The sequence below is a fragment of the Rutilus rutilus genome (assembly GCF_951802725.1).
Source record: "Rutilus rutilus genome assembly, chromosome: 22".
Classification (NCBI taxonomy): domain Eukaryota; kingdom Metazoa; phylum Chordata; class Actinopteri; order Cypriniformes; family Leuciscidae; genus Rutilus; species Rutilus rutilus.
In genome coordinates, this window is record NC_140227.1 from 23952664 (window position 1) to 23969962 (window position 17299).

Genomic DNA, 17299 nt, shown 5'->3' on the forward strand with positions numbered 1-17299 from the left:
TTTATTATTATATTATATTATATTATATTATATTATATTATATTATATTATATTATATTATATTATATTATATTATATTATATTATATTATATTATATTATATTATATTATATTATATTATATTATTTAGCCTAAATCTTACAAAATGGAGTTTTATGTTTAAGAATAATCAGTAGGTTAAGAAAAATGTTTATTAGTATTTATTTATAATTATCCTTTTTTTTAAATCGTATCTTCTTAAACTTCTTGAGTTAGTGTGTCTTGTTTTAAAAATATGTTTGGATATTTAATATTTTCTAGTGAAAACAAGTCAGAAATACTGATTAAGAATACGTTTTTGCAATGTATTGAAATATATTAAATATACGCAGTACATATAGTATCAAAGTTTCATGAACTTAATAATAGTTTGAATGAAGATTTATGCTTGTCATCATATAGTGTAATGCAAACATGTTTATCCATGTAATTCATCATCTTAAAATGTTATCGAAGTGTGTAGCAGTCTTCACACAGACTGCATGTGATTTTGTATGTGTGCTTATCTGTATGTCACATGCATGACATAAGCGGTTATGGCAAGTGCTGAGAATGTGTGTGTGTGTGTGTATGTGGTAGTGATGGGAAGTCCGGTTCTTTTCCGCGAACTGGTTCTTTCGGATAGTTCATTTCAATGAACTGGTTAAAAAAAACATTCAAATAAAGGCATTTGTAATTATAACTTCAGTTAAATAATAGTAATCATCGTCATAATCATCTTATAAGTTTCTTACATTTACGGTTTGCAAATGAACCCTGTAGAGGTGATGTGCAAACGCGTATGTTTTACATGTCTTAAAGATATAAGTGAACAAACTAGTTTCCATAAATTTTATTTTAAATAAACTTAAATAAGTCCTCGGTTCATCCGTGCTCATGTATCAGCACAGCATCATTTGGCCGAAAGAAAGTTCATTTTCAGAGACGGTGTTATTACACATGCTCAGTATCTCCAGCTCATCGGTTCTCCGTATCGAACGTGTCCGAAAGAAACAGTTCTCGGTTCTGTACTGGTGATTTGAGAAATGCTGCAACAACCAGTTCTTGACTCGAGAACTGTAGCATAGGCCTGTGTGTGCTGATCTGAGATCTGCTGCAATCTGAATATACTGTCGACAAAACTAAAAAGTCGATGCATGTTTAATACGTTATGTTTTGATTAACACATTATAAACATTTACTTTGCACCCTTAAAACCTTGGCAGGAGTTTACGTCAAAGATTTATATCAACTTACTTAGAAATTAAATTAGCTGTGTCTGAAAATAATGTTTTAGTATAATAATAAATGTTTAGTTTGACAGTTTTACAATCCATTCATTGTGTTTCCAATCTTTAAAATAATCCAGTGATAAGACAGTAATTATGTGATAAACATGTTTCTAACATGTTTTATCTTGTTACACTTATTGATGTTCAACAAAATATTTAGGAAACATGCATTTCGTCCCTCTGAAAAAATTGCACGCATGCTCCGCTCATCAGCTCATCGGTTCTCAGTAGGCTACAGTATGTCGAGCGTGTCCGAAAGAAACAGTTCTCGGTTCTGTACTGGTGATTGAGAACCGCTGTACCTGTACGTTCGGTAGTACGCGCATGCGCAGTATCAGCTGCTCGTGCTCATCAGTTCTCTCAGCACAGCATGTCTCAGTTCAGTGAACTGTTGGATTTACTGGAGTGAAATATACTCCGGGATATTGGTTTATTTCGAGTCGGAGGGACTGTCAGGCATGTCCGAAAGAGTAACAATAGTAACTTGTGGATCAGCGCTGGCGCAAGACGCAAACTGTTTTGAACGATTCAGTCCGATTTAGTGTACTGGTTCAACCGGTTCAAAAGAACGATTCGTTCACGAACCGGACATCACTAGTGTGTGGTATCAGTGCCAGTGGCAGCTGGTAAAGAGACACACGGTAACTGGATAATGAGTGCTCTATTACAGCCAGGCTGAATCTTTCCACACTCATCTGTTTTATACAGCCCTGCAGCCATGTGTGTGTGTGTGTGTGTGTGTGTGTTTATTTTTGTATGTATATGTGTGAGCCCAGGCCTACTGCTCCGTATCACTTACACTTGAACGCACATGGTTTATCCAAACTCTGCAAGCGGACAACATTATGTGCATGATTTGTTGTTGTTGTAATATTAATTCCTTAATACAATTTCTAGTAATATTATAGTATAATAAAATTTATATTTTGACATTATATTTGGTTATTTTTGTAACATTGCAAAGTTCATACATTTTTATGATGGCAAGGTGATTTTAATATTATGGTAAAAAAACTTTTGAAATATAAATATGTTTGATATGAGCCTTAACTTTGCCTCTTACTCCGTTTGAGTGGATGATTTTAACCACCATCATTGCCAACTGCATCGTACTGGCTCTTGAACAACACTTACCAGATGGAGACAAAACTCCACTGTCAGAACGACTGGTAAAGTGCAACACACACACACACACACATACACACACATTTACTTAAATGCTTAGCTATCTAAATGGGGACATTGCATAGACTTCTATTGCATTTTTACAATATTTACAACTTTATTTACTTTATTTTTATACTATTTTTACAAATGCACTTCAGAGTATACACTTTACAAAAACACTTAATTTAGTATTGGTAACCTGTTTCCAAAAAAGTCCCCATAAGGTCCAAATTTAGTGGTATTACTATCCATTTGGTCCCCATAATGTAGTGAATATCAGGTGTGCACACACACACATAGTAAAAGAATAGTTTAACACTGCCATATAAACATTTCATCTGCTCTTTTCTGTTCAAGCATGCACAGGACAATTTGAGAGTAACTTGTTAATAAATACAGGTACTGTGTGTTTTCTTTCTCTCGCAGGATGACACAGAGCCCTATTTCATTGCTATTTTCTGTTTTGAATCGGGCATTAAGATTCTTGCGCTGGGATTTGCCTTCCACAAGGGCTCCTACCTGAGAAATGGCTGGAACGTGATGGACTTTGTAGTGGTGCTCACGGGGTGAGTTAAACAAACACACTCACTGCATGGTGTCTGATGTCATTGCTCTTGTATACAAACTGCAGAGACCAAATTAAATATAATTTGAGCTGCTCGATTTATGAGTCAATATAAACAATTGTCAGATGACTCTCTGGAATACTTGATTCTGTTGGTCGATGGTGGAGTTCTGATGTCAAATATTTTTGTGTAATAATTTGTATGTTTAGTGAATGACTGAACATTAAAATTGGAGTGGCTCTTTTTGACAGATTAATTAAAAGAGTCATTTGTTCATGATACAGACTACACTATTCATTATTTTTACTTTTACATGCAGTTAGAAATGACAAAGCAGACTTTTTGTCTGTTTTATTAAGCATTTCATGGCCTTTTTAAGCTCTTAACTTGGAAATAAAATAGATGATTTGTCTGTAGATTGCCTTATGACTGGTTGACTGCACATTATTCGTAAAATGTATGCTAAAAGATATACTTTTCGCATGGCCTAAATTAGCCTAGAGAAAAACACGCCCCCTCTGGAACTCTCTGTGTGAAACAACACTACACACACAGCAGAGGTCTGGTTGGATGCTGGCTCCCTCATGCCTTAATGAGCACACACACACACACACACACGCACACACACACACGGATTCTCAAACACAGGGCAGATCACAGCAGCACCTTAGGGAGCAACCATCAGGGCACGTCTGAAATGTCACCTCACAGGGAAGCAGAGAGAGAGAGACAGACGGGTGTGTTGTAGTATTGCAGTTCTAAAGAAGGGCAGGGTCATGTGACTCCATTACTCCATTCCCCTGGGCTTTGAAATATTGGAAAATTAGAGGAGAGAGAGAGAGAGAGAGAGAGAGAGAGAGAGAGAGAGAGAGAGAGAGAGAGAGAGAGAGAGAGAGAGAGAGAGAGAGAGAGAGAGAGAGAGAGAGTTGGTTGATGTGGAAAGATATATGGACTGGAGGAGGAGGAGATGAGAGGCTGAAGAATCCAAGATGGAGTGAAAATCCTGAAAAGCTCATTTATGCTGGTTAGTGCTGGTTTGGTTGGCAAAATGCTGGTCAACTAGCATCATCATTATGATTGACAAAGGGAGGCTTGGTGGTTAAGTGAAAGGACTAGTTCACCCAAAAATGGAATCTCTGTCCTAATTTACTTGTCGTTCCTTACCTGTATTGCCTAATTTCATACATGGAACACAAAAGTCTGCTCTTTTCCATAAGTGAATGGTAACAAATTTGTCCCCATTACCACTGACTTTGTATAAAACAGCTCATGGACATTCCAGTAAATATAGAAATATATTTTTTTCAGCAAGGACACATTACTCAGCAAGGACACATCAAATAGGTAACAGTAAATGCATTTATAATGTAAAAAAAAATCTGTTTCAAATAAATGCTGGTTTTTTAAACATTTTATTCATCAAAGAATTCTAAAAAATGTATCACGGTTTCCACAAAAATATTATGCAGAACAACTGTTTTCAACATTGATCATAATAGTAAATCTTTCTTGAGCAGCAAATCAGCATATTAGAATGATTTCTGAAGGATCTTGTGACACTGAAGACTGGAGTTATGATGCAGAAAATTTAACTTTGCATCTCAGGATTAAATTATATTTAAATTATAAGTATATATTAAAATACAAAACATTTATTTTAAATTATAATAATATTTTACAATATTACTGTTTTTACTGTTTTTGATCAAATACATAGTCTTTTTGAACATAAGAGACTTCCTTCAAAAAACATTTAAAAAATCTTACCGACCTCAAACTTTTGAAGGGTAGTGTAAATATATTTTAAGTGCAAGAAGTCATGCAGGTTGAGAACGACATGAAGGTGAGTATATGATAATGGAATTACTTTTGAGTGAACCGTCCCTTTAAAAAGATTGGTAAGATCACCAACATACCGGCGTCCAAAACATATTGACGAGCAGTGCTTGTCTTTTCAACAGAAACTAGTGAAAGTAGAAATGATGGGAAGAAGGAGAGAAAAAAACTAGAACATGGAGGATAGAGGTGGAGGGGGAAGGGAAGAGAATGAGAACGACGGAAACGTAATGGAGCAGGGCGAGCGGGTGTGTGTGTTTTTGTTAGCTGCTGCAGTAACCTGCTTTTCACTACTGCAGATGATCAATCAACTAGCCCCGCTTTTAGACACAGCCAGATCTTCACACACACAAGCAGCTGTATAACTGAACATGGCTAATCATTAACTACATCCTCAATACACACATTTTTACTCACCGTCGACTGCTGTGTGTGCATATTGGATACATTTGTAAGCATCAGCTGACATTCACAGCAGTGTGTGTCTGTGTGTGTGTGTGTGTGTGTGTGTGTGTGTGTGTGTGTGTGTGTGTGTGTGTGTGTGTGTGTGTGAGAGAGAGAGAGAGAGAAAGAGCTACACTTCGATGATACAATGCATTCTCTTCCATGCTGCTTCCTGTAGCTTTGATTTCTATTTACAGACAGACTCATACATACCTTTACTTACTGTAACAAACAGGCATGCATACTGTCATGTTGTGTCACTTTTGGAAGAAAGTGATAGTTATTTTATTTTATTTATTTTATTTTATGATTTTATTTTATTAAATATTTTATTAATTATATTTTTATTTTATTTTATTAAAATACAATCTTTAAAATATTTTATATAATAAATATATATATTAAAATATATATATATATATATTTTTTTTATTAACATTATTTATGTTTTACCAGCACAGACCTTTAGATTTAGACCATTTACATTTAGACCATGACCCAGCAGCAAAGGAACGGTCTGAAAAAATTTCCACTTTGATTTTAATATAAATATTGTGATGGGATGTTTACTCAGTAGTCCTGATTTGATGACAGTCAGGTAATGGGCGCTAGCCATAGCAGGATTACTGCTCACTGCTTGCACAGTTGTTCAGTCCACTGCCAACATTACCAGCTGGCAGAAGCTTTTTCTTGGTCTTAAAGTTGTTTCACAGACCCATTTTTTTCCCTCATTCTGCAGCCATGCAAAACACAACTTTAAATATGATTAACTATTTCTAAAAATGTAAGGACATGTCAGTCATAATGCTCTTAAAAGGACAAAATAATGAATAGTTAATTCATGAAAGCTGATTGGTCAGAAGCTTCAAGATTCACAAGATTCAGTCAGTAAGATTGCTCGCTCAACATTTTAATTGTCTGGATCATTGTTTGCTCTAAGCTAGTCCTTCTTCTGAAACCCTCCACCTCCCCCAGCTCCACCTGTCTAGATCTGCTACGGGATTTATGTCTATTTTGTCTATTTATGCAGCAGCAGCAGCATATCTTACATGATCACAGCAGCGTGTCTATGTATCTATTCCATACTTTCTCTACAGTAGGCTTGCTACGATAGTCTGTGTTACCGGTGTTTCATCACTTGCCCACCACGGCACCAAGAAAACAAAGTTGAAAGCGTTAAAAATATTTAACGCAATTACGCAGTATACGTTTTTTTCTGTCACCTAGCGTTGTATGATCACGCTCTTATTAATGTGAATGCTTTTAAACCATTCAAGCGCGACAAGACTAAAGAGGCCGCGCTGTAAGTCCTGCCTATTACACACACACACACGAACCACAGAAAAGATGCACGTCAGTATCAAGTTCTCTTTCGGGCTTGAAAAAACCATAACACGAGTGTACAGCTTATGTACGCTCAACGGCTGTCCGAATTCGCTCACTCGTTTTCATTCACTCCTTCAAGTGAACAGTATAAGTGGACTAACGTAGGGAATAAGCCTAACTTAGTGAATGAGGGTTTAGGGGGGCGATTTCGGATTCAACCCATGTTCTCAAGCAGTGAAAAATAGAGGACACTGACAAATCGCTGACAGACAGGACCGAGCAGGTAATATTTAATATGAAACAAAGTCTCAACTTTCAAATTTGGTCAGTCAAAGAAAATTAAACAATAAATAGGCCTACCGTTTTGTGGCTCTTTAATGTGTCGTGACGGATTGCCTCAGTTAAAGCCAAGTTCAAATCCACCAACGTTAATCTACTAACTCTCCTGACTGCTTTGTCGGACAAAAATGGTGGATTTTGATTGGTCAGACTCAGATCGCATGTCAATCAAATTCCCTGTGAAGGATGAATTGACGCTAATTTAAAAGTGAAAGTGAAGTGCACACTGCCGCACCAGCTTTTTATAAACGATGCAAAAAAAAATATTTACATCGCCCAACCAACATTACCGGTGTTGTCACATGTCGATTAACCGGTGGGAGAATGTTATCACTGTCACATTTCTACTCTACTGCATCAGTAGCAGTAGCTTAGCAAATCTAGTCCTACGAAGAGCAAATACATTAACTCTCCATATTCAATAACATGTTAAAACTATTCCGTGAGTTGTCATGATTGAACTATGACTATGATGTAATGAGACCTACATTGGTTTTAGGTTGTTTCAGCCTTTCGACTGGCGCAGAAATCAGAATGGCTTTGTCTTTGAGTAAAAATATAGAACTTCAGTTAGAATTAGTCTGAAATTATCAACAGAATATTGGACACTGATGTCATTACATTTCATTGTTTCCTCTCACGTTTAAACGTTTAGCCTTGGTCGTCCGTTTTTAGCGTCTGAAATGCTCTTTAGTGTCAGTTGAAAAAGGATGTTACTTCTGACAACGGCTGTGGTTGCAGTACTCCCTCGAGTGCCTCTCCATCAGCTCGAAAACTCTAGTTCTACATTTTAGTTTCACCTCGTGGATTTTACATCAAGACGTCAATGAAGCTTGACAGCGGAGTGACAGACTCTCATGACCTCTGAGCAGAGTTCGCTGCTGGTCTCAGAGCGGTCACTGGTCACAGCGGACAGTCTGAAAGAGCTCATGTTGAATCTGCATTTGAGTAGTTGACAAATAACGACATGAACTTGCTTTTTTCAACATCAGGATCTTTTTAAAAGTCAGTAAATGCGTGTTTGTACATAATGAAAAGACTTGAATATAAAATTGATGCATATGTAATTTACAATATAAATATATTATATGCATATATAATGAAAAAAAATTAAGTGAACTATAATTGTTTTTTATTGTACTTCTTAATTAATTCTCCTCCATTTAGTAGGGCTGGGGGTATTTCGAGTTTGTATGATATATTTCTTACAAACAATATGGAATGAGGCAATACCGTTTATATCGATATACTGTACTGTAGTTTGATACAAGCGCATCTGAAAAATAGGATGCAGAGTGTGCTGCTGCGGGGAAGGTGCATAATTCACTTTGTCCTAAACATGAGCCATGCTTTATATCAAGGGCTTCATAATAACTCATAAGATATAGTTAACACGGATAGTTTAAAGCGGCTTGCCCCTTTAGATGCTCTGACAGAGACATGCGCTGTTTAATGCGTTTGAGTTGTGGTGTTTTCCACAAGTTTCACAGGTATATTCTCACTCTGTAAATGTTAGAAAGTCATGCAAATATATTCCATTTTGTTGTCAGGAGAGGACAAGCCTTATGCAAGTGAATCTCCGCTAAACGGACAGACTTCGGTGAACGAGCACCAAACAGTATAATAATTCTGACTAAAATGTATATATTGTTGGACAATAAATGTGCTATATTTGAAATTTTAAACCTACAAGTGAGTTTTTATGATAGCAGTAACTGTAAAGTGACTATTGCAATGAGTTAATCAAGGCTAATATAATATGTCTGTGCTTTTGTTTTTATTTTTCTAGTCTTTTTTGCACATAGTAGTCTAAATGGCATAGCCTGCATGGTTACATTCACTATATCTGTTTTCATAGCCTTCAATATGAACATTGTTTGTTGGACAACATTGGGCAGGATGTGAAATATACATATTTTTAAATAAATACAATCATTTTTATCCATGTAGAAAACGTATAAAATACCGAGATATGTCGCCATTCAACCAAAAAATGCAGAGATATGATTTTGTGGCCATACCGTACGAAGTAGTACTTCCATTTTGAACCAGTACCGTTATTAGTTCCCTATCACATTCTGCATTACCACTGCCATTGCTTGTGCTCGTGTTGCCAATGTACAGCTCTTACTTGGCAGATTCCTGAGTCGTGACTGCGCTGGCTATTGGCTGCCTGCTCTGTGCCAATCTGTGACTTCACTACTGGCACACACAGCGAAGAGAGACAGAAAGGAAAAGAGCAAGAGAGTGAGCGAGACCAAGAGAATAACACCATGGTTTAGCCTGTAGAAGATTTCTCAGTTTCTGGACACACCTTAGCACTGCCATGTGCAGCTGTTTCCATAGCAATGTTATGTAATAAGAGAGAACCGTGGAAGGCCAGAGAAGACACCACTCTCTCTGCTTTTCTCACTTTATCGTTCTCTCTCACACTCTTTGGTTTGCCGTCTCCCTGTGTCTACACTCACATACATTCGCTTATTTAAAAATTATGGAGGAGAGGAACATTTAAACATTAATATGGACCAAGATGAGCGGTTAAATTGGATTGAACAACATGGAACGGCATTCTGGCACATTTGATAAAAAAAGACAACATTTGTTAAAAAAAGACTACATTTATTTGCAGTTTGTGTGCAATTAGTCCAGTTTCTATTTGATCCAGTCCACACTGTCACCATTTTGTGAGTGTACTCACTCAAAAACCCATCAAAGTGTGTTACATTAAGCATTATGCTTAATTGTGCATGTTATTTCAAAGATAAAACGTTTGCCTCCATAATATTGAAGGGGGGGATGCCAGTTTGTGGAAGTAAAATATGTTTAAACATATATATATATATATTATATATATAGAAAGTAGTATTTTCTCGTAATACATGCAACAAACAATAATCTGTTTTATTTACATGATTTTGAATCTGGCTTGCCTCTTACCCTAACCCTGATTCTTCCGCTTCTCTGCATCATTTCCTGTCTTCTCTCTAATATACTTTTTTTTTTTTTCTCAAAAAGACAGTGTGAACTTGTGCGCTTGTTTGAGAACATGTCCAGGAAGTTATGTCTGTGGTAACGGTACCGTTGCACTGACCGGACACCAGGTTAAAAGCGTGTTTCAGGAATAGATGCACTTTGAGTGGAGTGTGTTTGTGCGTGAGTGTGTGTTGATGTTAGAATAAGTGTGTTTCAGGGTGAGTGTGTGGTTTAGCCCTATATGGAGGTGAAGGGAAGGATGTCTTTCTCTAAATGACTGCAGAGCAATAATGATAATGGAAATGATGGCAGTGGTACAATATCCACACAGGTAGAAAACCTCCCTCTATCTCTCTTTCTCTCTCTCACCACACACACGTCATGTTGCACACATTAACATATACCTTCTGCGTGTGTGTGCTGGTGAAGTTGCTCTTTCTCTTGTCCTTGAGACGGCCACACACATGCTGGTTGCCACATAAGGACAGGTGGGAAGGACAACAACAGAAAGCCAGAGAGAGAAAGTAAGGCTCTAAGTAATAGACGGAGAGAGAGTGTGTGTAATAGAGAGAGACTGCATAAGTGTGTTATGTAGTTGTAAAGGGTGAAAGAGGTTTTCCATGTTTCTCTCACCCTCATTTTTCTTTCATCACAAATGTAACAGTGCAAGAGGGGGACTAATAGGGAAAAAAGCATTCGTGGAAAAAGGAGGGCGGTAAGGGAGAGGTAGGGGGAATGTGAGAATGCAGAGAAAACGCGGGTGCTTGGTAACAATGAGCGGAGAGGATGGGAGGAGGGGGAGGGAGTGACCATCAGCTGTGTTGAGATCAGAAGGAGCAAAATTATATGTATATATATTCTAGTCCTTAGATTTTACTTGGTCGCCCCTTCAGTATAGGTCTAATGGATATTTAAGGATATATTGTCTGCCAGGAGAAAATCTGAGGGTACACTTAAAAATTTTGATGTAGGATTTTCTCTCAGAAATTGCTAGTGAAGTTCATAAATAATTACAAAGAAATGGCAAGTAACACTGAAATTGTATTGTAATTGAAAGTATTTTCTTGTAAACCTCCAGTAATCTTGGAAACTTTGGAAAATAAGGTTTTACAATGTACTGTATGAATGCCTAAAGTAACAACCAGTGCCAGAATTTAACAAAAATTAAATCATTAATTTGCCCCTAAGATTCAGATATTTACTCTCTAACTATGTATTAACGCATAACGTTTTCCCATTAATCTCAAGTACTTCAATTGAATCAGTCCATCAAAATCATTTTTATATATAGTTTCTAAATATAGAATATTATGCTTAAAATATTATAATATTTGTGCAAGTAATATAAAATACACAAAGTTTGGGGTCTGTATTATTTTATTTATGTTTTTGAACGAAGTCTCTTATTGTCACCAAGGCTGCATTATTTAATACAAAAATACAGTAAAAACAGTAATATGGAACTATTATTACAATTTAAATGATCTGTTTTCTGTTTTAATATATTTAAAAATATAATTTTTTCCTGTGATGGAATAAATGGATGGAAGCAGCATCATTACTCCAGTCTTCAGTGACACACGATCCTTCAGAAATCATCATACTATGCTGATTGGTTGCTCAAGTAACATTTATTATTATTATCAATGTTGAAAACAGTTGTGTTGCTGCTGCTTAAATTTTTGTGGAAACTAGCGCTGTCACTAACGTTTATTTTGGTAATCAAGTAATCGTCGATTATTCTGCCGATTAATCAGATAACTTTTTTTGTGGTAATAAAAATGGACCTAAGCAAAGACCTAAGCCTTTAAAATGACTTATATATATATATATATATATATATATATATATATATATATATATATATATATATATACATTTAATTCAAATGTTCACTTAATCTTTAATATTTGGCCATTTCTTTATGATAGAAATGCTACAGCCACTGTAATTTCTTGAACAAGAACATGTAGACAGCAAAACATGCAAACTCAGAGCGAGGGTTTAAACTTTTATTTTGAAATCGCGATGAACCGTTTGCATTTTTAGAAACACGATATTCTCCTGTGCTGGCGTAGGTTTATAAATGATTTACCTTGCAAATCTGATGAAATAGTGCACATTGCATTCCCAGATGAAAGTCATAAGCAAACCAAACTCACAGCATATGCAGAGATGGAATTTGAGATGCATATATATATATATATATATATATATGAAGAGTTCAGATGCAAAAGCCTCTAAGTGCCATCTGAAATTTTCTTCTAGAATGATCATTTTTATCAAGCTCGTATGTTTAAGTTTGGTAATTTCACTTAAATGACAATGAAAATTACCTATTAATTGTCATTTAAGTGAAATTACTGAACTTAAATATACGAGCTTGATAAAAATGATCATTCTAGAAGAAAATTTCAGATGGCACTTAGAGGCTTTTGCATCTGAACTCTTCATATATATATATATATATATATATGCATGCATCTCAAACTCCAAACTCCATATATAAATGATAACAGTTGCAACAGTACTTGAATTTAATCGAGGAATCTTGACACCCATAGTGGAAACCATCTTTCAGGATTCTTTAAATAGAAAGTTTAAAGGAGCAGAATTTATTTTAAAGAGAAATAATTATAATAGATTACATTTCAATCCATACACATTTACTATCACTTTTGATAAGTTGAATGCATCCTTGCGCAATAAAAGTTTTAATTTCCTAAAAAAAAAAGTTTCCTAAATAAAAAAAAGTTGACTAATGCACATAAGGGGCAACAATTTTGCCCCACATTTTACACTTCTGGGGCATTTTTATAACTTTACCCAAAAGCTTGGTTAATTTCTGACACTGGTAACAAAATGGTTTACCTCAGTAAGCAACATGATTGTGGCTATCATTCATGTCTGTAGCACAAATAGTGCAGGTCAAGTTACGCACCCAGGTGTAAATGCTGAGAGTTAAGGGCTAATCTAAATCCATAACCTTAAGTGTGAGCAATAATAACAGGGATATCAGCATTATCAATGACTAAGAGACTATAAGAAAGAAAGCTAAGTCAAGGAGGAGGAGAATACCATTTAGGAATGGTTGATAATTTTTAAGGAATTAAGTTATATCATCTTCCCAGTGGTGAAAATGGACTCTTCCAGCAGTCTGTCGCCATGCTGATCAGATCACACTCTCACACAGACGCCCGATATGAGAAGTTAACAAAGAAGAAACCTATTCCACCACTAACAAGAGGCCTATTTTACAAACTTTGGTGCAAGAAAATAGATTGTGATACCAGATCCTTGTCGCACTCCCCAAACAAACACCCTCACATACCGCACAAATGCACTGTATTCCCAGATGCCCCGGCCTGAGTGTACAGCATTGAATAATGTAGAGTTCGGCTGCATATCAGGATGACCTACATTCAGCACGAACGAAAAGCTGGAGGATTCCTGCACCGTTTTGTTGCAGGAACCAGCTGTTTTCTGTTGCTGGCAACATGTAGAGGACGTGCTAATGAGGTGGACTTTATGTAGTCAACGGTAAAACTGCAGATAAGTATGACACTGTGGTCAGTCAGTGAACTCTTACCATATAAAAGGGGGAGGGAAGGGAGATCAATCGAAAGGGGACACTTTATCTCTCACTCCTGGCCTGGTTGCTGCGGCAATACCGAGATTCCATCAATGACAGAGGGCCCGTTGCCGTGGCAACGGTTATGAATGAGAGAAGGCTGGTAACCGTGGAGACTCCGTAAAAGAGGAATCGCCGGTTGCTATGGTGATGCCGTGAATGGGGAGAGACCTGGTGGCGTGATGTTGGAGAGAGACTTCCACGATCGTCATCCACATCTTCATTTTTTTTTTTTAAGTAAATGAGCAAGACAGCACAGAATCTATTCTTAGAAACATTCTTAAAGCATACACATATTAACGTAATGTGTATTATCATACACAAATAGACTGTAAACAATATTTGCCATTTCACTAACTTCTACCAGACATAGCCACGCCCTTTCTCCAAATCAGAAAATCCTTCCTGTCAATAATTTTTCATATGTGAGTTGTGATATGTCTTTCAAGGGTGCTTTAATTTTTTTAAGTTACGTTACAAACACAACACCTACAGTGCAATAGTGATAAACTGGTGTTGGGAGAAAAAGTAAAAAAGAGAAAGTCCTTTCTTCACTGTGTGTGCTCTGATTGATTGTCAGGTTTTCCCCAGCAGACGAAGGCCTTGACGCTCCTGTGAATCCCTCACTCCCTTCCTCCATCTCACCTTGTCATCGTCCTCTCCCTGGGGCCAGGAGGCTTTCTCTTTCTCTTTACCTCTCTCTCTGTTGCTCTGTCATTCTCAGGGCTAACTGTGTGTCTTTCAATCTTTTCTCACCAGTGTGTCCCAAATCACACTTTATTCCCTTCACAGGACCCTCCCACTGGTGCTGAGAGAGGGCAGTGAATACCTCATATAACACTGTGAGAAGTGTTCTTTCAATAAAACTTGGCTGCCTATACAGTAGAAATCCGAAGAAAATGTTGAAATCGGTGCTACCAAACTAGAGAAAACAGAGATAACAGGCTGTTGTCTTCCCTTTTGCCAAATCGGTAGGGAAACCTCAACACACATAATGCACTGGGCATTTTGCACTTTACGGCCACCCCCACCAGTCTGATATGGATATGCTTGAGCAGAGTCAAATACCACATTGCTTTAGTAGCAAATACTTCTCAGCAAACTTTTAGTCATAATGGTGTCGTCTTGTATTGTTCCTGGGTGCAAGAATTCAAAGAGTAAACGTTTAGTGGGAGTGAGTTGCTTCCAAGTTGAAGGATCCAGAGCATTGTAGGCAGCAGCTAAAGGCTGCAAAGTATCGTAACTAATTTACTTTACTTTGAACATATAAGAATAATTCTGGGTAAGAAACAAGTTTTGTTTCATTGTTTATTGACTACAGATTTTATGTGCATTTCTTAATATTGTACAATACTTTTTCAGACACATTTTCAATATTAAATATATTGGGAAATGCACATAACTGATTGTAAAGAAGTGGAATTTTACTTTAATAAAAAAAAACCTGTATATATATATATATATATATACTAGTGCTTATCAACGTTAACGATACTTTTTTTCAGTTTAACATGTTAAATATATATATAAATATTGTAGAATAATTCTGGGTAAGAAGGACACAGTCACATGTTCTGTAAGGTGAGCACAAGTGTAATCGAATGAAAGCAAATAACTAAAGTTTATGTGTTTAACTTTACCAAATGTAACTTTCTGAATGAATGTTCAAATAAAGTTTAGCTTATTAGCGGTCGAAAAACATGCTCAAATACGTGAACCAGGGTTATTATAGTTAACCGAAATCATAAAAAAATACTTGAAATAAAATAGACATTTACTGAATTAAAATAAAATGTATAGAAAATAAAACGTACTACTTAAACGTAGACTTAATGTACTAAAATAACGAATAATTTTTTTTATAAAAACTAGATAAGCATACTGTATATATTTTAAAAACAAATAAAAATGTCACAATAAAACATTAACTGAAATTAAAATGAGAATGGAAAATATTAAAATAAACATTTATCTTAAAACTATAATAGTATCTTAATGATACTAAAATAACACTGAAGTGAACTCGAATGCTAGTTTGTTGCATTCTTAGTGCTGCCACTACGGATGCTATAACTTGTTATTCAGAGCTACAGTTTAAAGGTAATCTTGCTGAGTAAGTTACTTTAAGTTATATTTAAACTGACATTTACAGCTAGTTGCCTTGTATATCATTGGAGATGGGTTGTCATTGGCTTTTTTGACTGGACAAAAAAGCATCCACCTACCAACCAAATAGCAATGTGCTAAAAAACACTTAGAACATATTAGCAATCACACCCACAATACCCTAGAATCATGTTTTTCTATGGCCAACCACTATATACTCACAAATGTTCTTCAGAAAAAAAAAAAATTTAACACATTTTTATTTGTCAATCCTAAATTGTCCCTATTTCAGTATTGGCCAGTTAGTGTTGTGTTCAAAATAACATCCTATGAAAGGCACTTTCTTTGACAGCTCACAACAGAGAGTTCTTATCAGCCAAATAGATTTGGACAGGCCCGCTCTTCTACTCTAACCCGAGAGCAGGGGCTACAGCCTTTCTTTTCAAACTTTTGCACATATACACAATCTTTTCCTCTCTCCATCTGTCTCAGACTTGCACACACTAACACACACATACACGTCAGTCCACTCTTCCATCAAAAATACCACAGGCCTTTTAGTGTGTAGTAGGATATGAGCGCTGTCAGCGGTGCTCTGTTATTCTGACTGCACTTACTGTACATAAAGTGTTCTTCACCGCCTGACCGGGAGGCAGTTTATTCCTTCCCGCATCTAAGTATTCATTGTTCCACAAAAATAAAGTGTAAACTGATCTTATATCAGCAGCCGAAGCACTTTAGTCCTGATCTCAGATCCGTTCTTTAAGTGTTGAATGTAGATTTGCGTCTGTCTTAGGCTTATTTAATCACACGAGATGGGTCATAAATAGGTGTTATTTGTTACGTGAGACAGCAGATATATCCAAATCGTTTCATCCAAATATCTCTGTTGGGTTTGCTCAAAGAGGGCACAGCCTGCTGATCTGTGATCAGGTTTTCAATTTAGGTTTGGTTGTGAATATTCTAGACAGATCCTATACGCTTATTATATAGTGTTGGCGCCATCTCATCCTCATTCTCAAACATTATTGCACCATGTGACATCACAAAATAACTAATATGATTCAGATCATTGATTGAATTAGTCACAATGTTCTTGCCGATGGAACGGCTTAACAGAAAGAGCTGAAAAAGCAGAAGACATTAGAGAATGAGTCAGGAGACAAGTTTGCTGCATTCTGTCCAGTCTCGCTTAAGTCCATCCATCCAACCATTCTCTCTCTTTTCTTTAAGCTTACGTAGGTGTTTGCTGCATGTGATGGTAGAGCAGTTAAAGGCCTATTGACTGAGCCAGTGGCTGGCGCTCTAGATCATAACCACTAATGAATGAGCTCTTAGCAACATTGGCATCGCTGCATATACAGGCGACAGCAGAAGGGAGTGAAAATGTGTTGGAAAAAGAGCAAGAAAGGATGAAAGACCTGCTAAATCCTGAATTCAGTGTCATTGCTCAACTATACATTTTTCTTTTAACTGCAGATATCATTTTTCTATAATTTTCAACCCATTTGTATGCATTTCTCAATACTGAGAACACTTTTTCATCAAAATTTTCAATAATATTGACAATTCTTAAATAAAAACAATGTTAAAATGGATTC

The 17299-nt window shown here is 36.3% G+C and overlaps 1 protein-coding gene across 7 annotated transcripts in view; it reads left to right on the forward strand.

Annotated features, from left to right (window-relative positions):
- The first annotated feature begins 2378 nt into the window (after positions 1–2378).
- The window catches only part of cacna1ab (calcium channel, voltage-dependent, P/Q type, alpha 1A subunit, b), a 77788-nt gene continuing 62867 nt past the window's right edge, over positions 2379–17299 (forward strand). For all 7 annotated transcript variants that reach the window (XM_084394985.1, XM_084394991.1, XM_084394987.1 and 4 more), the window contains exons 1-2: positions 2379–2479; positions 2904–3043. In XM_084394985.1, the coding sequence (XP_084251111.1) occupies positions 2387–2479; positions 2904–3043 (233 nt within the window). In that variant the 5' untranslated portion in view covers positions 2379–2386. The remainder of the gene's footprint in view (positions 2480–2903; positions 3044–17299) is intronic.